General features: G+C 48.5%; 14 protein-coding genes across 14 annotated transcripts in view; 8 read left to right on the top strand and 6 right to left on the bottom strand.

Moving 5' to 3' along the window:
- The window catches only part of MGYG_06635 (aminopeptidase Y), a gene marked incomplete at both ends in the record, with an annotated part of 1,702 nt that extends 1,536 nt beyond the window's left edge, over positions 1 to 166 (top strand). Inside the window, one exon of the mRNA XM_003170601.1 lies at positions 50 to 166. Coding sequence (XP_003170649.1) covers positions 50 to 166 — 117 coding nt within the window. The remainder of the gene's footprint in view (positions 1 to 49) is intronic.
- Positions 167 to 403: 237 nt separating this feature from the next.
- On the bottom strand, positions 404 to 1,666 carry MGYG_06634 (hypothetical protein; the record flags this gene model as incomplete). Its single annotated transcript, XM_003170600.1, has 1 exon — positions 404 to 1,666. The coding sequence occupies one exon, from the start codon at positions 1,664 to 1,666 to the stop codon at positions 404 to 406; it is 1,263 nt and encodes a 420-aa protein (XP_003170648.1).
- A 612-nt stretch (positions 1,667 to 2,278) lies between these two features.
- MGYG_06633 (inorganic pyrophosphatase) lies at positions 2,279 to 3,657 on the top strand (the record flags this gene model as incomplete). Its single annotated transcript, XM_003170599.1, has 5 exons — positions 2,279 to 2,713; positions 2,782 to 2,901; positions 2,976 to 3,319; positions 3,380 to 3,463; positions 3,522 to 3,657. The coding sequence occupies 5 exons, from the start codon at positions 2,279 to 2,281 to the stop codon at positions 3,655 to 3,657; spliced, it is 1,119 nt and encodes a 372-aa protein (XP_003170647.1).
- Positions 3,658 to 3,967: 310 nt separating this feature from the next.
- MGYG_06632 (hypothetical protein) lies at positions 3,968 to 4,288 on the bottom strand (the record flags this gene model as incomplete). Its single annotated transcript, XM_003170598.1, has 1 exon — positions 3,968 to 4,288. The coding sequence occupies one exon, from the start codon at positions 4,286 to 4,288 to the stop codon at positions 3,968 to 3,970; it is 321 nt and encodes a 106-aa protein (XP_003170646.1).
- Positions 4,289 to 4,683: 395 nt separating this feature from the next.
- Positions 4,684 to 5,901, top strand: MGYG_06631 (Sec20 domain-containing protein; the record flags this gene model as incomplete). The annotated part of the gene is made up of 3 exons (XM_003170597.1): positions 4,684 to 4,985; positions 5,043 to 5,293; positions 5,351 to 5,901. The coding sequence occupies 3 exons, from the start codon at positions 4,684 to 4,686 to the stop codon at positions 5,899 to 5,901; spliced, it is 1,104 nt and encodes a 367-aa protein (XP_003170645.1).
- Positions 5,902 to 7,041: 1,140 nt separating this feature from the next.
- MGYG_06630 (hypothetical protein) lies at positions 7,042 to 8,676 on the bottom strand (the record flags this gene model as incomplete). Its single annotated transcript, XM_003170596.1, has 1 exon — positions 7,042 to 8,676. One exon carries the CDS (start codon positions 8,674 to 8,676, stop codon positions 7,042 to 7,044), a length of 1,635 nt encoding a protein of 544 aa, XP_003170644.1.
- Positions 8,677 to 9,393: 717 nt separating this feature from the next.
- Positions 9,394 to 10,743, top strand: MGYG_06629 (replication factor C subunit 2; the record flags this gene model as incomplete). The annotated part of the gene is made up of 4 exons (XM_003170595.1): positions 9,394 to 9,509; positions 9,570 to 9,648; positions 9,723 to 10,523; positions 10,579 to 10,743. The coding sequence occupies 4 exons, from the start codon at positions 9,394 to 9,396 to the stop codon at positions 10,741 to 10,743; spliced, it is 1,161 nt and encodes a 386-aa protein (XP_003170643.1).
- A 263-nt stretch (positions 10,744 to 11,006) lies between these two features.
- On the top strand, positions 11,007 to 11,971 carry MGYG_06628 (ATP-dependent Clp protease proteolytic subunit; the record flags this gene model as incomplete). The annotated part of the gene is made up of 3 exons (XM_003170594.1): positions 11,007 to 11,135; positions 11,360 to 11,501; positions 11,574 to 11,971. 3 exons carry the CDS (start codon positions 11,007 to 11,009, stop codon positions 11,969 to 11,971), a joined length of 669 nt encoding a protein of 222 aa, XP_003170642.1.
- Positions 11,972 to 12,235: 264 nt separating this feature from the next.
- Positions 12,236 to 13,260, bottom strand: MGYG_06627 (hypothetical protein; the record flags this gene model as incomplete). The annotated part of the gene is made up of 2 exons (XM_003170593.1): positions 12,236 to 12,959; positions 13,031 to 13,260. The coding sequence occupies 2 exons, from the start codon at positions 13,258 to 13,260 to the stop codon at positions 12,236 to 12,238; spliced, it is 954 nt and encodes a 317-aa protein (XP_003170641.1).
- Positions 13,261 to 13,600: 340 nt separating this feature from the next.
- On the top strand, positions 13,601 to 14,923 carry MGYG_06626 (hypothetical protein; the record flags this gene model as incomplete). Its single annotated transcript, XM_003170592.1, has 2 exons — positions 13,601 to 13,692; positions 13,807 to 14,923. The coding sequence occupies 2 exons, from the start codon at positions 13,601 to 13,603 to the stop codon at positions 14,921 to 14,923; spliced, it is 1,209 nt and encodes a 402-aa protein (XP_003170640.1).
- Positions 14,924 to 15,091: 168 nt separating this feature from the next.
- MGYG_06625 (4-nitrophenylphosphatase) lies at positions 15,092 to 16,280 on the bottom strand (the record flags this gene model as incomplete). Its single annotated transcript, XM_003170591.1, has 5 exons — positions 15,092 to 15,778; positions 15,838 to 15,929; positions 15,991 to 16,059; positions 16,131 to 16,152; positions 16,215 to 16,280. The coding sequence occupies 5 exons, from the start codon at positions 16,278 to 16,280 to the stop codon at positions 15,092 to 15,094; spliced, it is 936 nt and encodes a 311-aa protein (XP_003170639.1).
- Positions 16,281 to 17,380: 1,100 nt separating this feature from the next.
- MGYG_06624 (carboxylic acid transporter) lies at positions 17,381 to 19,192 on the top strand (the record flags this gene model as incomplete). The annotated part of the gene is made up of 4 exons (XM_003170590.1): positions 17,381 to 17,473; positions 17,556 to 17,729; positions 17,790 to 17,982; positions 18,042 to 19,192. 4 exons carry the CDS (start codon positions 17,381 to 17,383, stop codon positions 19,190 to 19,192), a joined length of 1,611 nt encoding a protein of 536 aa, XP_003170638.1.
- Positions 19,193 to 19,403: 211 nt separating this feature from the next.
- MGYG_06623 (aspartyl aminopeptidase) lies at positions 19,404 to 21,238 on the bottom strand (the record flags this gene model as incomplete). The annotated part of the gene is made up of 6 exons (XM_003170589.1): positions 19,404 to 20,422; positions 20,481 to 20,573; positions 20,634 to 20,769; positions 20,872 to 20,973; positions 21,051 to 21,112; positions 21,172 to 21,238. 6 exons carry the CDS (start codon positions 21,236 to 21,238, stop codon positions 19,404 to 19,406), a joined length of 1,479 nt encoding a protein of 492 aa, XP_003170637.1.
- Positions 21,239 to 22,246: 1,008 nt separating this feature from the next.
- MGYG_06622 (WD repeat-containing protein srw1) lies at positions 22,247 to 24,291 on the top strand (the record flags this gene model as incomplete). Its single annotated transcript, XM_003170588.1, has 4 exons — positions 22,247 to 22,569; positions 22,690 to 22,817; positions 22,884 to 23,470; positions 23,530 to 24,291. 4 exons carry the CDS (start codon positions 22,247 to 22,249, stop codon positions 24,289 to 24,291), a joined length of 1,800 nt encoding a protein of 599 aa, XP_003170636.1.
- Positions 24,292 to 24,546: the final 255 nt, after the last annotated feature.

Genomic DNA, 24,546 nt, shown 5'->3' with positions numbered 1-24,546 from the left:
ATTCGCTATGTTCCTTAACACCCGAGCCATCGCCTATGCTGTTGCTCAGTATGCTCAGTCCCTCCGTGGATTCCCAACCCGCCCAAAGACTGCTAAGCGTGAGATTAACCCCAAGTACGCTAAGATGTCCGGTGGTGGATGCGGACAGCACACTGTCTCCATGTAAAGACTTATTTTTATGTTAAATGTTACCATACCAGCTCATGATAATGATAGCTTAGAAATATATACCATTTTTAATTTATATACTGAGTGTTCTTGAAATAGAAGATGTAAAAGTGTATTATCACTGAATAGTCTAGGAAGATGTATTGAGTAGGTTGACCATGATTGATGCTCCGTCCCATAACGCCGGCCGTGTGTAGTAGAGTGAAGAAGATGCAAAGTCCCGCTGATGGAACGTTCATGCGACGATTTGGTTAGCGAGGCTATCACCTCTCAGTACGCTCGAGTCAAGCGGTATGTCGACCTCTTGAGTAGTGGAAGCAGAAAAGGCAGGGGCCATAAGCGCTGGGCCAAGAAGCTCTGCACTGCGCTTTAGACCGGCTTCCGTCCTGTCCGATATGCCGAGTATAGCATCAATCTTGTTTGCAGCAGGGAGTAGGTCAGTGAATCCTAGTATGGTGCAGCAATGTGTATATGTCCGTGAAGACTTGACGACTTGAGCAACCTTGTCCTTGCCGGGTAAGAATATGTTGAGAAGGTACTTTGTGTTGCCCCATTTGTTTTCGCACTCCATTGCCACGGAGATGTACTCATGCGCCAGTTCACGCCACGACAGAGGCCCTCCATCCGCAGCACTACGGAAGCAGGAGAAGTTTGACTCAGCTGAAGTAGCAATCATGGCACCGTCGACGTCGTACTGGCTCATGAGTTCGAGAGCATGGTCTCTGGACTTAACGTCGCCGTTCATAAGAACCGCCACGCCCGCCGAGCGACAGATGGCAGCTATCATGGGCAGCTGGTCGCGGATGGCGGCTTCGCGGGGCCGCATGGGCGTGGTGCGGCAGTGGATGGTAAGTCCCGTGATACCGGTTGCGCAGAGGGCGGTGACTAGCCTTTCGGTATCCTTGGGGTCCTTGAGGAGTCGTATTTTGACAGAGATACCGATCTGCCAGGGCTGGCCGACCTCGCGCACCAGAGCCTCAAGGATCGAGACGAGTTTGTCCGGGGTCTGCAGGAGGGCGGCACCCATGCCACCGAGGGTGCTGAAGGGTTTCGGGCAGCCAGCGTTGACATCGATGCCAGAGACATCGTCGGCGATTACCTTGGCAGCCTCGACGGCGAGGTCTGGCGAGGCGGTGCCCAGCTGGAAGATGAGTTTGCCCTTCTCCCTGGCGGGGTCGATTCGATAGATGACGGAGACCTTATCCTTTGCATCTGGAGCCGGGTGGGAGGGCACGCGGGTGAACTCGACGGTGTTGTTGCGGGGGTTGATACGCCTGACGGCGCCGATGAGAGAGCGGTCGATGGTTTCGGGGCCCCAGACGAGGTCTGCGCCGTACCTCAGCGAGACCAGACGAGAGGGCAGCTCGCCGGAGCGCACCATGGGGGCGAGGACGACCTTCCCACGGTAGTCGACTCCATGCTTGGGGATGGGCACTCTGGCCTGAGACGCGACCGACGACGATCCCAGGGCCATGACGGAGCGGACCAGCCTGTTCATATCATGCTCTGACCGTATCTGGCTGCCTGTCGTCTATCAGGCTGGTATCGTATCTAACTGGCGTCCTTATCTTGCGTCTTGTCTGTCTGGCAATCCTTGGTGAGCGGAGTTTTTCCCTAGGGCGAGATCGAAGATTTCTCAGCGGCTTACCTAATCACGGCATCTAGATCGGGAAAATCTTCAGCGGCCGCGCCAGGAACACCAGGAACCGGCAGCGCGAGCAGCAGCAGCAGCAGCGTCGAGGCAGAGGGACCGCGAGAGAACAGATATATCACATCGGGAGGCAGCACGAGCATCAATTGAGCCTGGCCAACCGTGTTTTGGCTTGAAACCGTCGCGAGTCTCATCCCAGCAGCGATCCTTGCCTGCAGAAGCACGACATCTCACTCGGCATCGCGGTCGTCAATCGAGATTCAACCGACTCAGCCGACTCGGGCCGTCTATAGGTCTTCCCGTCGCTATCGTCCTCTTCGGCATCCGTCAGGTATCGTCAGGTATCATCAGGTACTTCCTCGAGTATCTCGTCGTCATCGTTGCTGTTGTTATCACTGTCGTGTTTACTGTTGTCGTTGCGTCAAAAGTCAAAGCAGGAGGTGAAAGCGGTGTCTGAGGATGGCCGGCAGAATCGCCCCCACAATCTCCGGTTCTGCCCTCGTTTCTTCTGCCCGCAGCGACTCCTGCGTCTCTTGCTTGTCCCGCTTCACTACTTATTCTCGGGCCTCCGCCACTTCGTCTTCTTCCTCCTCTCGCTTCTTCAGGTCTTCAGCTCTCTCACCATCCAGACTGGCGCCAGCAAGCATCAGTCGAACAGCCCTAGTCTCACGGCACCTCTCTACTTCTTCCTCGTCGTCACCGTCACCGTCGTCCAGCATGGCCTACACCGTCCGTAACGTCGGCGCCCTCAACACCCTCGAGTGGCGGGCATACATCGAGAAGGATGGCGTCCCAATCTCGCCCTTCCACGACATCCCTCTCTACGCCGACGAGAGCAAGACCATCCTCAACATGGTCGTCGAGATTCCTCGCTGGACCAACGCTAAGCAGGAGGTTTGTCCCCCTCGTCCTGTTTCTGTCCGTGGAGGGGTAGTGGATTGTACTGACCGACTCGATGGCAGATCTCCAAGGACGACTTCATGAACCCCATCAAGCAGGACACCAAGAAGGGCAAGCTGCGTTTCGTCCGCAACTGCTTCCCCCACAAGGGCTACCTCTGGAACTACGGTGCCTTCCCACGAGTGAGTGCACTCTCCGTCATCCATGCAAAGGGGTAAGGAGGGGGAGGACAGATAAGCTAACACGACGGGCACAGACCTGGGAGGACCCCAATGTTGTCCACCCCGAGACCAAGGCCAAGGGAGACAACGACCCTCTCGACGTCTGCGAGATCGGTGAGCTCGTCGGCTACCCCGGCCAGGTCAAGCAGGTCAAGGTCCTCGGTGTCATGGCCCTGCTCGACGAGGAGGAGACCGACTGGAAGATCATCGTCATCGATGTCAACGACCCTCTCGCTCCCAAGCTCAAGGACATCGAGGACGTCGAACGCCACCTCCCCGGCCTCCTCAGAGCCACCAACGAGTGGTTCCGTATCTACAAGATCCCGGACGGCAAGCCAGAGAACCAGTTCGCCTTCTCCGGCGAGTGCAAGAACTCCAAGTACGTCTTTCTCGTCTATTCTCTTTACATTAGGTTATTGGTATTCTAACATGTTTACAGGTACGCCATGGACGTCATCCACGAGTGTGCCGAGGCCTGGGAGAAGCTCATGTCCGGCCAGTCCCCCGCTGGCGGCATCTCTCTGTAAGTCGTGTCTCCTATACTATTTTCTAGCATGCATATCACCTGCTAACAAATACAGCTGCAACTCCACTCTCGACAAGAACCGTGCTGAACCTTCCAAGGTCGATAGCATCCCCGCTGGCTCCAACCTGCCACCTGCCCCCATCGACGGCAGCATTGACAAGTGGTTCTTCATCTCCGGTGCCGCTGTCTAACCGTCTTCTACCAGTCCAATGACTTAAAAAAAAGTCTTGCAGGAGGCGAGCCTCCTTTTCATGCCGTAGATGTTCATAGATAATCCGGGGCAGAGCCCACGGCCACCCCAGCTATTTACTTGATCATGCCCACTCATTGTATCTAGCCATCCAATAAATAAATGAAAATAAATACCAAGTTTATACCATTCACCCAACACTCCTACGTCTCTCTCCCATATATGCATGAAATAAAATCAATTGTAATAAACACATCTAATATACATACATTCCCAACACCATAAACTGCCCCCATTCACCAAGCAATGTTCTAACCCTTCAAACTCTCCTCCCTCTCAATAAGTCTCCCTACCCTCCCAACTTCCTCCATAACATCCCCTACTGAAAGCCGTAGCTTGCCCACCTCCAACTTCACCTCCTTGCCGTTCCGGAACCCAACAGTCATCTCAGGCAGTTGTTTGGAGTTCTTCGGTAGATGCTTCACGTCGATCTTTATATGTGCTGCTGACGACGGAGAGGCTGTCATGGGTGTTTGTAGAAGCGCGAGAACCAATTTGCATGGCCGAGAAAGTGGGGAGAGAGGTGAGAACGAGGTTCGGAATGAGGTTATTGATCGTAGTGGTAGAGCCATTTTCGTCTTCGTCTATTCTTCTCTTTTTCTGCGTTTTAAATTGGTTTCTGATATTTCGTGATGGTGGTATAACTGGTCTAGAACGGGTTAGTAATTGGCATTGGACTCGGTATGAGGGTACACGTACATGATATAGAAAATATAATGCTGTATATACGTAATTGGCACCTGACAGATGTTGTATGGCTTGTTCTGCTTGCGATTGAAGATTCATTAACGGCTTATCCTGAGGAACGCAAAATGATTTGAAGTGTCACGTGATGTATCGAAAGACCAACGTCGCCTATTCTCGACATCAACATTCACCAAACCATACAAACAACTTGAACATCTACATTTATGAATGATATTGTTCCTCTTTTCATAGAAAGAAAGTCGATGCTGTGATACCCATAATGCCTGCTTCTCTCCATTCCCGTCTTGCTTCCGTTGAGGCGTCTATCGAGAAGGTCTCAGGCCTGATACGTCGTCTATACTCCTTTGGCAGCTCAGATACCCATGATGACGATGAACGTATCAATCTAAGTACCGAGATCCATCAGGACCTCGGGGAAATAGAAGAAGAGATGGAGGTTCTGCGCGTGGAGACTCATCCTCTTGATCGAAGGCGATATCAGCGCCGCGAGAGTGTCCTCTTTGACGCCGAGGCAGGCAGGGCTATGGCTCTCATGGCGAAGATAGAGGAGGATTTAAAAATGTATGGATCTTGTTTTGCGATAGCTGTAGATGTACGTTAGCTAACATAACCTAATAGGGCTCGATCAAAGTTCAGACGAGCTCAGATAGAAGCTAAGCGGAGTTCGGAAAAGGCAAAGAATAGACAGAGACAGCTCCTCTTTCAACCCTCTGCGGAGGGGGAGGATGTGCCGAACAGGAGAACACCGAGGTTTACACATGGCGACCTTGTTGCAAGCTCGTCCAAGGATGTTACTGCTGCATTACGACAAACACATCATCTCATGCAGGCGGAGCTTTCAAGGAGCCAGTTTGCTCAAGAGGCTTTAGGTGGGCTGCTCCATCCCCAAAACATCCATATCCGCGGTTTGCTAATCCAAAGTTCAGAACAATCAAATAAAGCGTTGAGTTCGCTCTCAGAATCGTACACCAACCTGGATACGTTACTTGCGTCATCCAAATCTCTCGTGAGCTCACTTGTTCGCTCTCAAAAGTCAGATACATGGTATCTCGAAACGGCATTTTATATTTTAATAGGAACCATATCATGGCTCATCTTTCGACGGTGGCTCTACGGCCCACTTTGGTGGATAGTCTGGCTCCCTCTCAAAATCGCTGCTAGAATCACGTTTACTATATTTGGAGTTTCTAGCGGTGTATCGATGGCAGGTTCTAAGTCTGTTGTACCGACTAAGCCTTTGATGACAACTAACATGGGCGCGACTGCGACTAATTCTCTTTGGAACCCTGACACTACTAAGAAAGCTGATGTTAATGGTATACCTGACATGGCCGAAGATATTAAAAGCTGGACGGGGGCGGATAATGCAGCGGAGGAGAATGAGCGGCCTACAACCATACCCAATGGTCCAAAGGTATATCCTAATCCTAAAAAGAGGATGTGGGAGGGTCCTCATGGGCATGGGGATGAACTCTAGCGATCTATACTCATTACTCGCCCTGGTTGGCGATCCTTTCTTCTAATGTCGTTAGTCAATATAAACGAACGCAATCATGACTTTATTCCAAGACAATTAACTACTCTCTTTTTTACATCCATTGCTCTCCTTTACCACGTACCGAGCAACTCTTTGAGTGGGCCTTAGCACCGATGAGACAAGAAATGCACGCCAGCTAGATTATTTAATTACTAGGGCTATTTCTCCACCACCTCGATGTGGCATATTGCCTCATGTTGGCTGATGCTGAATCACAGGCCAAGTATTCGGGGCAGTGCTAGAGATCGACGTTATGCATGGAATAAGATGAGAAATTGTCCCGTCCCAACTGAAGTCCCAAAGTGCTGGGACATATTATCATTTGGACTTGTACTAGCAGGGCGGGGAAAATGATCCCCGCCAAATACCCAATATCCAGCAAATATTACAATTCAAGGGACCCCGGCAATTAAGTAACCGGTTGATATATACGGAGTACCAGGCTACACCTATCCCGCCCCCGGTATGTTACGGACGAAGATGCGTCCGTCCCGATACCTATGATATGCCGGAAACTTTGTTGATATCTGTACACGAGGTTAGGTTTACTACATATACTAGATAGCCAATTTTTGAATCTATTGGCCAATTATCCGATCAAGTTACCATTCAAGTTATTGCGGCCCTCTGGGACGAGATACAAGGCAAGATGTTATTCTGAAAGGAATATTCCTTTTATTGGATATACTTGATATTTATATATCTGTTCTCACCCTGTTAAGAACGCTGATAAGCCTTGTTTCCCTTCTTAGCTTGCAGCCATACGCCTTATACTTCCGAAAAGGGGGGTAATTCCCCAGGCCTATGGCCCTCTTTGTGTTGGTGCGTTGATTCACTGACTGGGATAGCAAGGAGGATGAAGGGGATTCTTGCCGTAATGTTCTATTGGATACTACAGCGTCAGAAGTAAGAAGAAACTCCAAGAGGTTCACAGAAGGTATGAGCCCATAGGTATATTCCAAATTGGATGCCCTGTCGCCTTTACAATAATATTGTTTAGGGAAGCGCGGGGGTGTTTAGGTTAAAGCCAACCACATGTTATCTATTGTCAGCGCTATATCTATATAAATTTGCCAGTCATTAATTCATTTCAAGGCCACTTTCCTCATCCGTAGGTGAGCTGCTATCTTTCTCATCCTCGATGCCATATTCTGTTTTTAGGTCCTCTCTCAGTTTCAAATCTTTCTCCAATGCAACCACAAACAAGCCGACAATGCTAAATCCTAACCCAACCCACCAGATTGCTCTTAGACTTTTAACATACACTCCCACAACCTCGTTCCACACGGACTCAGGAATAATTGTTCGAAGCCTATGGGCTTGGCTTGCAAACGAGTATGCCGCGCTATTCTTCAACTGATCCCTCAGAGCTGGTGAGGATATCAATGGTAGGTTCTTGTTGAACTGTCCGTTGAATATTATGGAGGCGATGGTTACTCCCCAGATGTACCCGAAGGTTCGAACGAAGCTGAACGTGGCAGATGATGATGCGACATCGGATTCTGCAAGAGCCGCCATAATGGCCGGTAACAAGGCAGATAATATTGTTCCTGAGCCTGCACCTGCAATTAATTGGAAGAAAACCCAAGATACAACTTTCGTGTGGCCGTTCAAAAGAGTCAAAAGCCCGAACCCGATAGCAGACAGAGCGAAAGATACTGCATGGATTGGTCGATAAGCACCGAATTTACTTAACAGTATACCGGATATAACCGCTGAGCCTAAGGTACTGATTGCAAACGGGAGAAAGTTGATACCAGAGCGCAAGGTTGTTGTACCATGGACTGCCTGAAAGTAAATAGGGAGGAAATATGAGATAGCTTGGACTAGGACGGACGACAAGAATGTTAACAGGTACGCAGCGGCCGACGTACGGTTGCTAAACAAGTGTGGAGGTACGCTTGGATGGCTGGAGTAGCTTTGCTGGATATGGAAGCAGATCCAGCCTGCGATACCTAGTACCAATGGAAGAATAATGCGCCAGCTAGACCAAGGGTGCTCGATACCTCCAGTAACCAGGCCAAGAAGGAGAGATATCATACTCGGGATAAAGATGAGATTTCCAAGAAAATCTATTTGGCTTAATCCAGAGTCGGCAAGTTTTGTAGTCTTTACTCTCATAAAGAGCAGTAATATCACCAGCGTTACGGTGCAAATTGGGATGTTCAGGTAAAATATCCAACGCCAGTTTGCTTCAGCGAGAGCTCCACCAACAACTGGCCCCAATGCAGCCGCCACTCCAGACCATGAAAACATCAAGCTTAAATATTTCCCACGTTCTCGAAGAGGGACTAAGTCGCAACAAACGATATCAATCAGCACATATATACCTCCAGCCCCGATACCTTGTATTGTGCGGCCTGCTATTAGCATTCCTGCGTTTATTGCACCACCGGCAATGCCACTACCCAGCGTAAAGAGCACAATGGAGCCTATGAAGGGTATGCGACGCCCGTATATATTTGCAAGTTGACCACAGAGTGGTTGTAACACCGACGAAGCCAGCACGAAAGAATTCGCGATCCAAACATATATATTGGCACCCCCGATCTCGGCCGTGATAGTGGGGAGGGCTGTGGTGATAATAGCGACATCGAGGGCCGAGATGAAAGAAAGAATACATAGAGCGACAAAAATGCCCCAAAACTGGATTGTATGACCAGATTTAGAGGGAGGGCCACTCTGGTTCATATTGAGGGAGTCATGAGGTGACATTGTACTATGACTTTTTGCGAGGATGAAAAAAAAAGGAAAATGAGAACGCTCATTTCATTATATAACTATGAGAGATGGAGAATGATCTTTCCCCTGCAGGATCGATAGCCTTGCATTGGCATTTTAAACCCTGAGCGAATGAAAATTGAAAATCCGGGCCTGTTGGCAAATGGGGAGCTAGACCTTGCAGCTGAGAGCGATTGGGAGATGTGACTTTACACCATTATATGCGCTTTTCTAATCCATGTCAAGCGCCAGGGCTGCTTTCGCCAAAAGCCGAGCTAGTAACCCACCGGGGCAGAAGATTCCATTTGGCACACTGTCCCTCAATTGTTGGAGGAGAAAGAGTTGTAATGGTTTTACCATAGGTGAAAAAGGGTGGTAACCACACAAAATATACCCTGGACACCGTTTTGATTGGAACTGGGGGCCAAAAGCTGTGCAGCCTTGCGCCGTAAACGGAATCGAATCCTTCATGCAATTTGGGCAAACGAAGTGTCCCGTGATCTCCGCGGCTCCGCTTTCAGCCGCCAATCTTTCTTTAGTTAGCGCAATCTGGCGCCACTCCGCGGCTAATAAACTAATTAGTCAACCGCGCTTTAACGCGCCTCAATTTCTCTCGACGCGACTTGCAACTTTATTTTCAACGCCTCTAGGAACGTCTCATCCCACCACGGATCCCAAGCATTTCTTCTGTGCCATTATAACTGCCTTGTCATGGCGGCAAACTTTTTTAACAATAAAGCCCGCGCTGCGGCTGCTTCTGCGGCCAAAAGCAATGTAACCAACAACCAGGACTCCGACCAGCAGGCCCAACCGTGGGTTGAGAAATAGTAGGTCAAATCCACAACTCAAGCTTGCACAGAGACTAATCGTTAGGATATGATATTTAGTCGACCGAAGACTCTCGATGATGTGACAGCTCAAGACCACACAATCTCTGTTCTCCAGCGAAATCTTCATGCTTCAAATGTAATCCGTGGAATATCGCCCGTTCAAATTCCCTAACTTCACATTATTTCTGACACATTGCACCACAAATTCAGCTTCCACATATGCTTTTCTATGGGTCTCCAGGCACTGGAAAGACCTCAACCATCCTTGCCATGTCCAAATCCCTCTTTGGGCCTGCTCTTGTCCGCTCGAGAGTCCTTGAGCTCAACGCCTCGGATGAGCGTGGGATAAACATTGTTCGTGAAAAGATTAAAGATTTTGCTCGAATGCACCTATCCCAACCCCCACCAGACCCAGCCTACCGCTCGCAATATCCTTGCCCGCCGTTCAAAATCATCATTCTCGATGAAGCAGATAGTATGACACACGACGCACAATCTGCGCTTCGCCGAACCATGGAGAAGTACAGCCGCATTACTCGATTCTGTCTCGTATGCAATTATGTCACCAGAATAATCGATCCTGTGGCGAGTAGATGCAGCAAATTCCGGTTCAAAGTACTAGATGGTTCTGCTGCCCAAAACCGGCTGGTTGAGATTGCAAGAATGGAGAAACTAGACTTGGAGGATAATGTTGTTGAGACCCTCCTTCGATGCAGCGATGGTGACCTGCGAAAGGCTATAACATTTATGCAGAGCTCCGCAAGACTGGCCCGCTATGGCTCAGGGAAAAAAAAGGACACGTCTGATAAGGAGATGGAACTTGATGATACCAAACCCAGGATTACGGTCAGAAGTATTGAAGAAGTATCTGGCTTAGTTCCAGAAACTGTTATGCAACAAGTTATTGCGGCTCTTCGCCCCAACAAGCGTACCTCAAATTACGAGCAAATCTCAAATCTCGTAGCTGACCTGGTGGCTGATGGATGGAGTGCCTCTCAGGTCCTGTCACAGGTATGTCTCTTAACTCCCACGGACCTTAAAGGAAAATCTGTTAACAGAATTCAAGACATACCAAGCAGTACTTCAAGATGAATCTATTTCAGATGCACATAAGAATCAGATATTGAAGGTCTGCTCCGAGTTTGATAAGCGGTTAGTAGATGGGGCTGATGAGCACCTTTCGACTCTGGATTTCATGTTACAAATATCGGGCATAATACAGTCCATTTAGGCGTCCAGTACACTCTTTACTGGTTATACCATAATTTTTTACATTCTACTTTGACCTTCATATGTTTTTGCGCTGTGTAGTAGAACGTTGCGGCTCAAAAAGTGATTACGTAAACAACTAACTTGCGAGTTAATTGGGGCTCTCTTTCGACTTCATCTTACAGCTCAAGAGAAGCACGCGAACAACAGCCAACTGAATAGACATATTACCAGCAACAACTCTTACACTCAAGGAGTTGAACCTCTTGGTATTGGTATTCAGCTATGAACCGACTACGGATACTCAATCGCTTGGCTATTTCCAGCTCTCGATCGCTCTCAAGAAGCTACTCTCACTCTGCTCCAACTCCGCCGCGAAACTGGACTCCAACTCCATTCGTGACTGAGACAGTGGTACGTTGCGCATGGTCTTTCTATATTGGAATACGAAGCTGATAATTTTGTGATATATAGGGAGGTGGCTGGCACACCTGTATGCGATATTCCCCAGTCATATGTTCATCGAGCTCACTAACAACCTAAACACCTGGAGATGACATATTTTCCCGCCTTTTAAAGGTAGGCATTGCTGTCCTCCCTGTTTGAGTCAATATAAGCTATTCTGACACATCCGTTAGGAGCGCATTGTATGCCTCAATGGCGAGGTGGACGAAACATTATCAGCCGCAATAGTTGCGCAACTATTATTCCTCGAAGCCGATAACCCAGAGAAGCCCATTCAACTTTATATCAATTCACCAGGTGGATCGGTAACAGCTGGTACGCTACCTTCGCTTCAATTTTTTCGCTCCGATATAACGTAGTATAAACAACTAAATAACTTCGTTCTAGGACTGGCAATCTATGATACCATGACATATATCCAATCTCCTGTTAGTACAATATGTGTGGGCCAAGCGGCATCAATGGGGTCCCTTCTATTATGTGGTGGTGAGGCTGGGAAAAGATACTGCCTTCCGCATTCGTCGGTTATGATCCATCAGCCTTCGGGAGGGTACTTCGGCCAGGCAACGGATATCGCCATACACGCGAAGGAGATCCTTCGAGTACGACACCAATTAAATCAGATATACAAACGCCATTTGACAGGGAAGGAAATGACTCTCGACGAGATAGAGAAGCTGATGGAGAGAGACTATTTCATGGGCGCAAAGGAAGCTCTGGAAATGGGTATTGTAGATTCTATACTTGACCGACGAGTGCCTTCAAAGGAGGAGTCAACGTCATGAAGCATGGAATCACAATAATGGTGTACGATAGGCGATCTCAACAATACCTTGATGATATTTTTTATAGTGGTTATGTGCGTAGAGTTGTTATATAGACGTAATCCCCTCAGTCCTAGATGCCGATAATTCCACTATTATATAATATTATATTATATTATATATTGATAATGGTAAACAATAGATATATACAGAGCCATATGCTTGGATGGAAGCCAGGACAGGCACAAACCATCCCGTAGAAAATATATATGTAAACTGAAGTTGTTAAGAGTCGCGTTCGGCTTGGAGGCCCAGTTGATGCCTAATGAATGTACTTGCAGGGACTCTGGTACCACTCAACGAGGCGTGGGGGGTCACAAGCGCGGATGTTCGGTTATGCCACTGCTGTCGAAGCGTACGGCTGATGTTCAAGTTCATAACAAGGGCCTCCCCCGAGTGAAAATAATCGCGCGGATGCATACCGCTGGCTGTATTCACACCTCTGTCACCACCTAGGCTTGAGAGTTCGACGCCACTTACTTGCCGGTTCTCCATGTCATCCTCCTGGCTGGACAAATTTTGAGACGACCTCAGAAGTCCTTGCTCTTCGGAATCATGATCCTGCTCTGGCACTGTCGAAGATGCAATGGGTTCGGCAGTTCGCCGCGATGAAATCAGCCCAGAGACCTTTTCTTTCTCTAGGATGGCCCCCACCATAAGGATCTGGAGGCATACAACCAATAGGTCCACTGCAAGCAACTGAAGTTTTGAAGTAGGTCCTTTTTGGCCGATAAAATCAATGAATAGCCCGCCATGAAGGTATCCTCTGGATGCTTCTCCTGCGGATGGATTGGCTGAAGCAATGTGGAGAAATATACAGATTAGGTTACTTATAATAATTGCTCCAATATATGGCTGATTCTTCGGTGGCTCGGGGAAGTTGGCCGCTTTTGGTGTAAGAAATAGAAACTGAACTATGGCCCGTACGGCGAAATGGATGATAGAGCAACTAGTAGGGAGATAAGAATTAGTCAAACTTCATTACTTGATCTTTGTTGGCATAGGGGATAGCTAGCTTACTCCATATAATAGAGAGCCGATAGTTCGCAATATATCAGCAAGTCGAAATCACGAGTCAGACGGTCGAGAAATACGGACTTGGACTTTGCGAAGGTGACTCTTCTTCTGTCGAGGTCAGGCTGATCCCCACCTGAAGCAATAGATTCGGCATCTTCCAGGCCTGGGCTGCTAGGTATATTGAGGACGTCTGTGATATACTCGGCATCCGTGATAGGAGCCTGGGTTGTCATAGAGATGTTTCGGGTGGGAAACAGAGGAGGCTAGAGCACAGGTAAGCGAAAAAAGACCGAGATAGTGGAGTAAATAACACCCCTCGAGCGCTCCGGGATGCCACTGCACAATTCATATACTCCCATCGCAGAAAGCTGTGTTGGCGTTTGCCAGCTTCAAGCGCAAAACGTCAGTTTCGTTTGTTTTTGCGGTTTCGCGCTTTGATCTGCTTAGTCAGCCGTTTGCTCAAACTTCAGATGTTAAAAAGCTGCGACCAACGATTTGATATTCATCCGTTACCTTGTTATACATTGCGACCAATCTCAAATTACAATATGAGCTGAGGATAGTGAACACAAGATGAGACCCAACCTTCTCTCATCTCAATTATTGATGCACGGAAAATCTATATTTGGACATACAACGTTTTCAACGGGATGCCGAAGAATAGAGTATCAAAAGCATCACCTCCAATCATGCTTCTATGCATACCCTCCCTTATACCCAGGAGCTCGCTATTTTACTTGTCAACCCTCTCGGAGGCAATCGGAAAGGCAATATATTAGCACATCTGAAGTCAAACGCCCGGACGTGACTGCACCGGATGGCCTGGTGGAGTCGCCAGTAATATTGAGAAGAGCCCAGAAACGAGCATCTTCAAATAAGGACATTGAACGCAGCAAAGAGTGGGACACAGACTCCTCTTTGATACGCAACCCCTGGGCGTTAGCTCTAGCAAGTCCACCCCGATTGTGCCATGCAACCATGTCCCGGCTCCCCACGGAGCTCATGATAGATTTTGGCCTTGTTCAGCACCCCGAGACATCAGCTTTGTGGCTACTTCCTACATCACTGCTTGAAAATGAGTTGAATGAAATGGAAATTGATCTAGACTTTAAGGTCGGTGCCGGAGAAAACAACTCTCCCACAGACGGTGAAGTTCCTGGGGGCAGCACTGCGAAAGTGCCAAAACGAAGGGCGGCATTCCCTTCGGTCAGAGTTACAAACAGTGGAACGCTCTTTGATATGTTGTCAAATCCAAAGTTTTCGAATATCAGCAAAGGCCTGGTTCCGCCCTCATGGAAGCTGCCACAAGGCCCACTCACTAAAAGCTCTATGCAAACGCTCGTCTGGAGGGGGGATATGTCCAATTACGCACTCAACGCGATGAGAAGGGAAATTTTGAGGAGCCTTAGGACAATATTGCGAGTTACACCGAAAATAGAGAAACAACGAAGGCGAGATACATGGACGCCGTTGAATATCGCCGATCAAACCATTACCCGGGACGCATTGGAAAGGTCTCTGACCAAACTCCCAGAATTAAGAGATATAAAGAGTGGGATGGTTTTAATTCTCCGTGCTGACAATCGCACCGCTGAGATGAACAAGAATTCTGATTGTAATGCCACCCCTTCAACAGCCTCCAACAACCCCAACCCCTCGGTTGATCTGGTTGAACTAGCGATCCACGAGTCCCAAGTTCCTGTCTTCAATCTTACGCAAATGTTATCGGATGAGGAACTTCGAGAAATCCGTCAACTTGGAGAGATGTTTCAGGGAGATGCTTTATATTTTATACCTGCATCGAGGAAGTCGGCTTTATTTGCTTTGGACCTCTGGCGCCTGAAGTCGTTCCTTATGGAACGCAATGAACAGGAAGAATCTGTTTTCCGTCATTGATTGGCCCTAATTAATACAGCGATTTGTGCAGCCATGTCCTTGTGGTTGAGTGGCTGACCTGTACAATAATAACACCATTGACATATAGGAGTTTTAGGAATAATCGGAAGCGAGTCTATTTGATCTATACAAAATCTAAGCTGTGGGAGATATATCATCTATAATATTCTATGCACCCTCCAACAAATCACTCAACGCATCAACGTATGCCGTGGGGGTTATTGACGATGTCATCAGTTCATCCTTTGAGGTAACGCCAGTAAGGACTGCAAGAGTTCCACCAAGGCCTCCATCGATACCAAATCTGATATCTGTGTTTATCCGGTCGCCGACCATACAAGTTCTATTTCTGTCAAGTTTGAACTTGCCCTCAATAGCGTCCATCATCGCCTGGCTAGGTTTTCCCAGTGAGAGGGGCTCTGCTCCAGGTACGCCTACACCTCCGAGCATAGCAACAAGGGGTGCGCATATGGAACCTCCTCCGGGAAATAAAGAGCCTGAATTTGGCAAGGTGCTGTCGATGTTAGTCGCAAGGAACACGGCACCTCGGCGAATATAGTGCAATGCGGTTGCTAGCTTGAGATAGTTGATATGGAAATCCAGACCAACCAGCACCACGCCGACTTCTGGATCCATAAATGAAGAATCACCAGAGGCAATCTTCTGATAGTCCTCTTGTGTGATTTCTCGTCGATATGCCGGGTCGGTCCCTCCAATGTAGCTCACATTTTCGGCGGCGAGTTCTTGTTCTATACCGGATTCACCGAGAATGAAGACCTTGCGCTTATCCGCTGGCAGTTCCAGGATCCGCGAGATGTATACAGAAGCACTGTATGACGAGGAAAATATTTCTTCCTACGTTGTGGCTAAGTCAGTACCTGTCGGTTATCCGTATTGAGAGGGGTAGAGCCCACTATTCCAGCCTTGATTCCCAGGCCATCAAGCTTTTTCCTATAGTCTACTCTCGACTTGGTGCTGTTGTTCGTAACAAAGACGATTCTCTTTCCTAAGAGTAAAAGTATTTGTTAGCAACACCGAATGCGAACACTGAGGGAATGTCTGTGTACCTTTGTTCCGAAGCATGTCCAGCGTTTCAACGGCTCCTTTGAATGGAGTATCGCCAGACCATAGGACCCCTATTCATGATTTTAGAACATATGCGCCAATTGCCAGGAATAAAAGTATAGGCTAGCTGGTGGTAACGGACCATCGCAATCAAATAGAAAAGTCTATAAAGTACCGAGATCAGTCCCTGCGTAACTGCAGCCTTGGGCGGGAATTGAATACATACGTCAAACTTGTCGACAAACTGCTGGATGCCAGACTTGTCACCAGTCAGATACTGAAGAGACGCCATTTTCTCTATCTATCGAGGCCAATTGACTCCGGCTACTCTACTGAGATCCCGGTGTCTTTGTTGATGGCTGAAGCCGAAGCCGAAAACTGACGTCGACTTTAATCCCACCTCTGGAAACTCTATTCTGCGCTTAAAGAGCCGACCTTAGACGACGCCGCGCCCAGCAACCACAACTTCTCCACGATTAGGCGACGGGGATATCTGTTCCTTGTAAGTCTAGGATCATGGGGCTACCGCTGACGATTTGTCTTTCTAGTTGGATACTTCATTGCGTCCAGTATCAGATATCACCGCTCTTCTGGCCTACGAATACCGCTCGGAGCATATCGGAGGCTAGTTAGTGAGTTAACCGACGAGTTAACCGGTTACCACGCTGTCGCCCAAGTGCAATATCAAGACTGATTCCCTGGATGCCTGTGTTTGGGACGTCGTGACAAGCTAATCCTACGCCTTTTCTTTGACAACAGTTTCAGGAGCTAGTCCCAAATGCACATCCGATTGGAAGAACATCTCGCTCCCAGCCGCCTAAAACCCCGGTCGACTAGTTAACTATCTAGTACCTAGCTAGTCGGCGGTCTGTGGAAAGCTGTTCGTCCTTCTACCATTCTACTATCAGCTATCTTTCTTCCCCGCAACCCCAACTCGCTAGTGAGGATTCGCATGGACATGGTACGCGTCACTTTGTTGCCCGCCTTGGGCTGGGATACCCTGAAAACGATAGTCTCTGCTATATCCCGAAGTTATATGCCGCAGTATGCTGCGGGGGAGAAATCTCATATCATAGAAACTTTCGCCAAATACTTGTTATACCACCCCTCTTGAGTTCGGCTAACCCCAGATTTATGGGGTCCCCGGATTGTGCATTGCAACGTGGAGAACGGTATATCCACTTTGGGTGTTGCACAAGTGAGCTACCCACTTGCGATATCGGCATCTTGGGGGTACCTTATATTAAGCACAGCCTTCGCTCGATGTTGGTTCGTAGCATGGCCCCAAAATTATATCCCTTTCCTATAACTAGTATGGAGTTGTGATTTTATCCCATCAATCAATAATCTCAATTACCTTGACAAAGGGTTGTGATAAGCACCAAAGCCAACATGAAGAATCATATGGCGGCAGGATGGTTCTACTCGCCAGAACAGATCCGGCGTTACTTCATGACGCGAGTGTCCAGTCTTAAGCCACCAAAGGTGACCCCTGAACTACTGCCCCTTGGAGAATACCTGGTTTTGAAAGAAAAAGGACGTCTTGCTGATGTTAGCTTTGATAAAGACTGAATTGAAGAACCCTTATCGCGTCCTACGCGAGCTGAATAGCCATCACTGGCTTATGTTTGGTGTTGGCTTTGTCGCCTGGGTATGGGATGCATTCGATTTCTTCACTGTCTCTCTCACCATAACGGAGTTAGCCACTGAATTTGGAGTTACAAACTCGGAAGTATCGTGGGTAAGCTGGCGCCCATATATTCACAGCCCTGGAAAATGTGTCTAAGTTTCTTTTTCATAGGGGTTGACCGTGACACTTATGCTGCGTTCTGTTGGTGCCATCATCTTCGGCTTTTTTGCAGACAGGTATGGAAGAAAATGGCCAATGATTGTCAACTTGGCCTTATTTGTCTTCTTAGAGTTAGGCTCGGGGTTTTGCCAGAACTTGTCCCAATTTCTAGCTGTTAGATCTCTATATGGGATTGCTATGGGAGGTAGGTTACTATTTTTGCTGTATGTAGTTAACGCAATGTACTAACTGCGGATATATTAGGTCTCTTTGGGCCGGCCGCTGCAACCGCAATGGAAGACCTACCCTACGACGCTCGAGGTATCGCTTCTGGGCTTTTCCAACAAGGCTACGGCACAGGTTATATGCTTGCAGCTATATTCTATCGGGCATTTGTACCAACTACTAAATATGGATGGCGAAGTCTCTTCTGGTTTGGCGCCGCACCCCCAATCCTCATCATCATTTGGAGATGGAGCCTCCCCGAGACCTACCATTTCCAAGTCATGAAAGCAGAGCGAGAAAGCCGAATAATGGCAGAGGAGGCCGCTTTGCAACCGTCCGTCACTTCTAACACTGTCCCAAAATCTCGAATGAATGGACTACGTGCGTTTTGGAAAGAATCTGCCCCTGGACTCAAGGAAAACTGGTTCTTGATGGTCTACCTCGTGGTTATTATGACGGGTTTCAACTCTTGTTCTCACGGAAGCCAAGATTTCTATCCAACATTCCTCAAGGACCAAGTAGGGAAAACAGCAACACAGACAACTGTCATTATTGTTTCTGGCAGCCTAGGCGGAGTTATCGGCGGCACACTTATAGGATGGATCAGCACATTCCTCGGGAGAAGGTTGGCAATGATTATAAGCTGTGTCTTTGGTGCAGCGATTATCCCCGCATACGTATTGCCCAGGTCTGACGCCTTGATCGCATCATCCTTCTGGCAGCAATGGTTCATCGGTGGGGTTTGGGGACCTATCCCTATCTACCTTTCAGAGCTTTCTCCTCAATCTTTGCGAGGCTTATTGGTTGGATTGACCTATCAACTGGGTAACCTAGCTTCATCCGCCTCTGCTACTATCCAGGCTATCATTGGCGAGAGGTTCCCATTGCCTGATGGACCGCATGGGAAAAAGAGGTTTGATTACGGAAAGGTCATGGCGATATTTATGGGAGCAGTATGGGTGTTTTTGTTAGTTTTGTTATTCCTAGGACCAGAGATGTCGCAGGAAGAGAGAGATGAGGAAGAGACGGCAGCGAGGGAATTAGATCGACAGAGAAGAGATGGTAAGACCCTGGAGGAGATTGGGAGGGAACGGGCAGGGTTAGCCAACGTTAAGGTGCTGGAGGATGAAGACGTTAAGGAGCCAACAGCCCAGCATATGGACGAAGTATCGGGAGAGAAGACTGTCTAGGATGATACAATGTGACTAGCTCTGAATAGGTTACGAGAATAGGACGGGAGGATGATATATCGTATCAGTTTTGTTGTTTATGTTCAATCTACCAATCTGCACTAGCAGCATCCAGCAGTGTGAGAGAGCGGGTATATGTGAAAAAGCTATGGACATCCGAAATAATCGTCAAGCTAGATTATTCCATCTTTCAGACCAACTATGAGATAACTTAGTCAACTAGGATCTTGGGAGCCAAGGTGGTGTAGTTCTCGAAGAAGCTGGTGAAGAGTCGAGTTGCAAGGGCAACATCCTTTGTTCCACCGGTCTCACGGATACTGTGCATGCTTAGCTGTGGGCTTCCCAAATCAAGCGTTCTGGATCCAAGAGCAGCCGAAAGCATGGGTCCAATGGTGCTGCCACAGCTAGAGTCATTGCGAACGACCAACAACTGCATTGGCACGATGGAGTCTGATGAGATGTCGCTCTTTGCTTCAGCGGCACGAGCAATCTCGTGCATCAAAACGATACCAGGGGAGTTGGTAGCGTAACGGGCATTGGCATTGACCTTGATGACTGGTCCTCTGTTGATTTCTGGCTTGTGCTCGCTCTCGTACTTATAGGCGTAGTTTGGGTTAACGGCGTGAGCCATATCAGCGGAGACGAGGAAGGAGGTCGAAAGGGACTGCTCGTAGGCAGTAGAGAGATCCTCGTCTGACTTGGTTCCAGATACACGAAGCATGGACAGGCGATGGATGATGCCTGGGAGGATGTTTGAATCAGCGCCCTGAGCGGTTCTGCTGCCAATTTCTTCGTGATCGAAGAGAGCAACCAGGCGGATAGCGGATTCGTTCTCCAAGGCAGATGGCTTTGCGAGAGACTCGACCAAAGCAACAGTGGCACAGAAAGATGAGTTGAGGTTGTCGAGTCTTGGGGAGAAGATGAACTGATCCATCATACCACCGAGGCATGACTTGTGGGTATCATAGAGAAGCATCTCGAAATCGATGATATCCTCTGGCTTGGCAGAGAGTTCAGAAGCTAGGAGCTCAATCAAGCAAGGGTGGTGACGCTCAGTGATCTTCTTGAATGGAGAGACTGCACCATCAGCCTCCTCAGATTTAGCGCCCTCAGCAGTCTTTGAAAGCTCCGCAGCTACCATTCCGCAAATTGGAACGAGCTGGGTTTCCTTGTTAAAGGCAAAGGTCTCTGTACGGTCAAGATGAATGGCCAGAGTTGGAATACGGAGGACTACACCCAAGTTAGCATAAGTTTCAAAATAGGTAGCTGCTTAACACTGTCCACATACTTGGTTTGTCAACATGAACCAATTTGGAGGCAATGGTACCGTCCTGTTGCCTAACCATCACACGGCCTGCAATGCCGAGATCACGGTCGAACCCTGCCTATTCGTTAGTAACGAACTACCAGAACTGTCATTGGGTAGAAGATTAATGCATACAAGTGTGCCATATACCACCACCATAGGGTTCTACGGCTATCTGGATGAACCCTTCGTTGGTTCGCTTGGAAACTGGCTTGATTCTCAAGCATGGGGAATCCGTGTGGGCACCAATCATCGCAATGGAGTTACCGGGCTGAGCGGATGTTAGATCATTGTTTTTTTGTTACACTTCGTTTTGTATTGTTACAATGGTAACATTTCATCTCGTTGGTACTGAGAAATGAGCAAAACTGACCTTCCACTTATTACCGACGGCAAATGCAATGATGGTAGAGCCATTGCGAGTAACATAGTACTTGCCTCCGGGCTTGCAGACCTCTGACCAGCAGTCTTTCTCCTAATAATTGCAGTGTCAGACAGAGAATTTCAACCCACGGTAATGCTATCCGGAGGGGAAAAGAGGGGAAACTCTACCTTTATCTCCTTGAATCCAGCATCGGTAAAGCGTTTAGTCGCAGAAGCGACGGCATGGAATGCTATGTTCCGATCGTCAGTATGTTCCAATGGTAAAATCAGCAGGCAGTCAGTCTTTTACGGGTGGGAGAGGCGTTGACAAAGGACAAAAAGTCCTGCGCCCGCGCCTTTTCGTCAGCGGTGATCATCGTGGCTAGGGTCCGTAAAGACGGGGTAAGCAGAGTAACAGTCCGGCGAGTCCTAGGTGAAGCAGCCGGCAGACGAAGCAGAGACAGGCAGACGCAACGAGCAGCAGCACCAGTGTCCAGCAGAGCGAGGGACATCCAGATGTCAAAACCAAGAAAAGAAGAAGAAGAAAAGGGAAGAAGATGCAACAAGCACAGCGTCTCCGTCTGGCGCTTTATATAGGCTCACTTATGGATGTTTGGTGCATTAAGTGTTTGTTACTAAGTGTTTATCCTGGACGTCTGGTTCGGCGATGTTACGTAATAAGCTTTCTCTCGTCTATCCTCGGCTGACTAAGGCTAACATGACTAAGACGCTGACTCATCCGGGGTACTCATGTGACTAACCTTTTAGGCCTAGCGCCCTTCACGCGTGACTTCGCGGGTTTTTGTTTATCCATTTCCCCTTTAGGCAGGTTTCCCCTTTGGGACGACGAAGCTTGTTTTGATGTCGAAAGTTCGCTCGCTTTGACCAGCAGCAAAGGAAGAAAGAAAGAAACATAAAACAAAATAAATAACAACAACACCCGATAGTCACGAAACGGCCCATCTTATCTCTCGCCCTCCAAAAAGCTCGCCGGCGCCAGTGACGGGCGGCCCTTGGGATTTGCGTCCGCCGATACTCGAGGAACCGACCAGCCGCACGGTCGTACATAGAGGTCCCCAGCCCCCTTTTCGATGTTCGTTTTCCCCGTCGCGACAAGTCCACCACCCAGCGCCTAGCTAGTTGTAACTACCTGGTCGCCAACCGAACGGTACGGCATCCACGGAGGACACGCCTGTTGCGCTCCTGTCGCATTCGACTCCAAGCCTGATAACTATCGCTCGTTCGCTGTTCCCGAAGGTCGCTCGTTTGATGCCTCAACGCCCTCTCCGCATTGTCGGTTGTCGTCGTTATCGCCCGTGTTTATCGGCTAGAAGAAGAGCTCTCCTCCCCTCTCAGGGAAGTAGTTGCACCTGGAGAGGAAAAGAATGGCGGAGACGGGGCATAAGATAGGCCGCACTCGCGCATCGGCCGCCCGTATGGCCAAAGCAGATACCCTTGCCGCCAGCATGGACAGGAAACCCATTTCCCCGCCGGCGTCCAACTCGCCGCCCCCAAGCCATGGGATCAAGTCCAAGTCGACACAGAGCAAGACTCGCTCTACCAGACAGCGCTCCAGACCTGGTTCTGAGCCGGTAAACCCAGATGCCTTGGCTCGAGCGCTGCAGGACTTTGAAGATGCCGGCCTCCAGCGTGAAAGAACTCCGGGCAGTAGCCCTAGCCGGAAACGACAAAGGGTTTATGGTGATAGGTATGTATCAGACTAGCAATTGCCTGTGTTTCTGCATTGCTTTGTCATGTTGCGATACTCTTGTTTACCTATATTATTCCATTGTTGTTTATACATCTATTTGCTAACGAGTGCATGCAGGTTTATTCCCAACCGTGAGGGGCAAGACCTACAGGCCGGATTCAGCCTGCTTCATGAAGATGGATGTCCATCAACACCTTCAAAAACAAAGAAAAAGTCAACACACGGCGAAATCCATTCACAAAAAAGTAAGCATTAACGCGTCTGCCTTGTTATTATATAACACTTCCGCTTACCTTTGTCCTTCTTTGTAGCAGAGGAAGCCAACCGAACATACTCCAGAGTACTACGCAATGAGTTCTTTGGCTCTACAATACCCCAGCCTGATATACATTCTCTCTCCCCTAACCCACTTCCCAGACGCTCGAGTGCCTCTCGGGATTTCGCCTCTAATACCCCCCAGTCACATAAGCTTGCTATGTCTCTACCCCCCGCCAGCATAACCCCTTCAACCCCTAGCAAGAACCTGCTTTCCTATACATCCCCTCGAAACGCATCCGGAAACCCTACCCCTTCTCGAACACCCCGCAGCCAGCATGGCCCTAATTTTGATGCCCGCTCCGAACTGTACAGCCTTTCTCCCATACGGTTTGACAGTCAACAAATTCTCCAGAGCCTCCGAAAACAACCCAGATATGTGAACAAAGTACCCTTTAAGGTCCTAGATGCTCCCGACCTCACCGACGATTTCTATCTAAACCTGGTAGACTGGGGTAGCAGTAATATACTGGGAGTTGGTCTTGGATCTGCTGTCTACATGTGGGATTCTATCAATGGCCAAGTCACCAAACTGTGTCAATTAGACGATGATACAGTGACCAGTGTTAATTGGATCCAACGGGTAAGTTTTTCTTTCTTTACCTTTACATTAATATGTATAATTTTAACCTTTATCAAAAGGGAACCCATCTTGCCATTGGGACTGGTAAAGGACTTGTACAGATTTGGGATGCGGAGCATTGCCGTCGGCTACGGACAATGACAGGACATACTCTCCGTGTTGGAGCTCTAGCTTGGAATGATCATATTCTCACATCAGGATCTCGTGATCGGCTAATATTCCACCGAGATGTTCGTTCCCCTGACCAGTATCTTCGCCGACTTGCTGGGCATAAACAAGAGGTTTGTGGCCTGAAGTGGAACACGGATGACGGTCAACTTGCATCTGGCGGCAACGACAATAAACTGATAGTTTGGGATAAACTAAACGAAGCACCCTTGTACCGATTCACAGACCATACCGCTGCCGTCAAGGCGATTGCGTGGTCTCCTCATCAGCATTCTCTCTTAGCCTCCGGAGGAGGTACGGCAGACCGTACAATAAAGTTCTGGAACACATCAACAGGCTCTTTGATAAAAGAAGTCGATACCGGAAGCCAGGTCTGCAATCTAGCATGGTCCAAAAATTCTGATGAGATCGTCAGCACCCATGGTTACAGCCAGAATCAGATTGTGGTTTGGAAATACCCACGAATGGAACAGGTCGTCTCACTCACTGGGCATACTTTCCGAGTCCTCTACCTCGCCATGAGCCCCGATGGCCAGACAGTCGTTACTGGCGCCGGTGATGAGACTCTGCGGTTTTGGAAGATATTCAATAAGAAGGGCCTCAAACAGCAGGACCGTGAAAGCAAACTGGCTAGCTACACGACTATACGGTAGACACGCAACACGATACTCGCGGCTATACCAATTAGCTCCCGGCCCTTCATTGACGGTTTCTTTTTCTCCAATCGAACATTCCTGATCTTCAGTCCTTTTCTTTCGCGCATTTTATGAGTCACACGTGATGGTCTAGCATGGAACAACGTTCAACAAAATTTTTTCTTATCAGCATTGCACTATAGGACGGTGTTCTGTACTCTTTTCAGCATGGGTTTAAAAAAAGAGGCGGGGGGGGGGGGGGGGGGGGGGGGG

The sequence above is a fragment of the Nannizzia gypsea genome, genomic scaffold, assembly GCF_000150975.2.
Source record: "Nannizzia gypsea CBS 118893 supercont1.6 genomic scaffold, whole genome shotgun sequence".
Taxonomy (NCBI): domain Eukaryota; kingdom Fungi; phylum Ascomycota; class Eurotiomycetes; order Onygenales; family Arthrodermataceae; genus Nannizzia; species Nannizzia gypsea.
The sequence above is the reverse complement of the archived record's forward strand: the minus strand, read 5'-3'. Positions and strand labels throughout refer to the sequence as shown.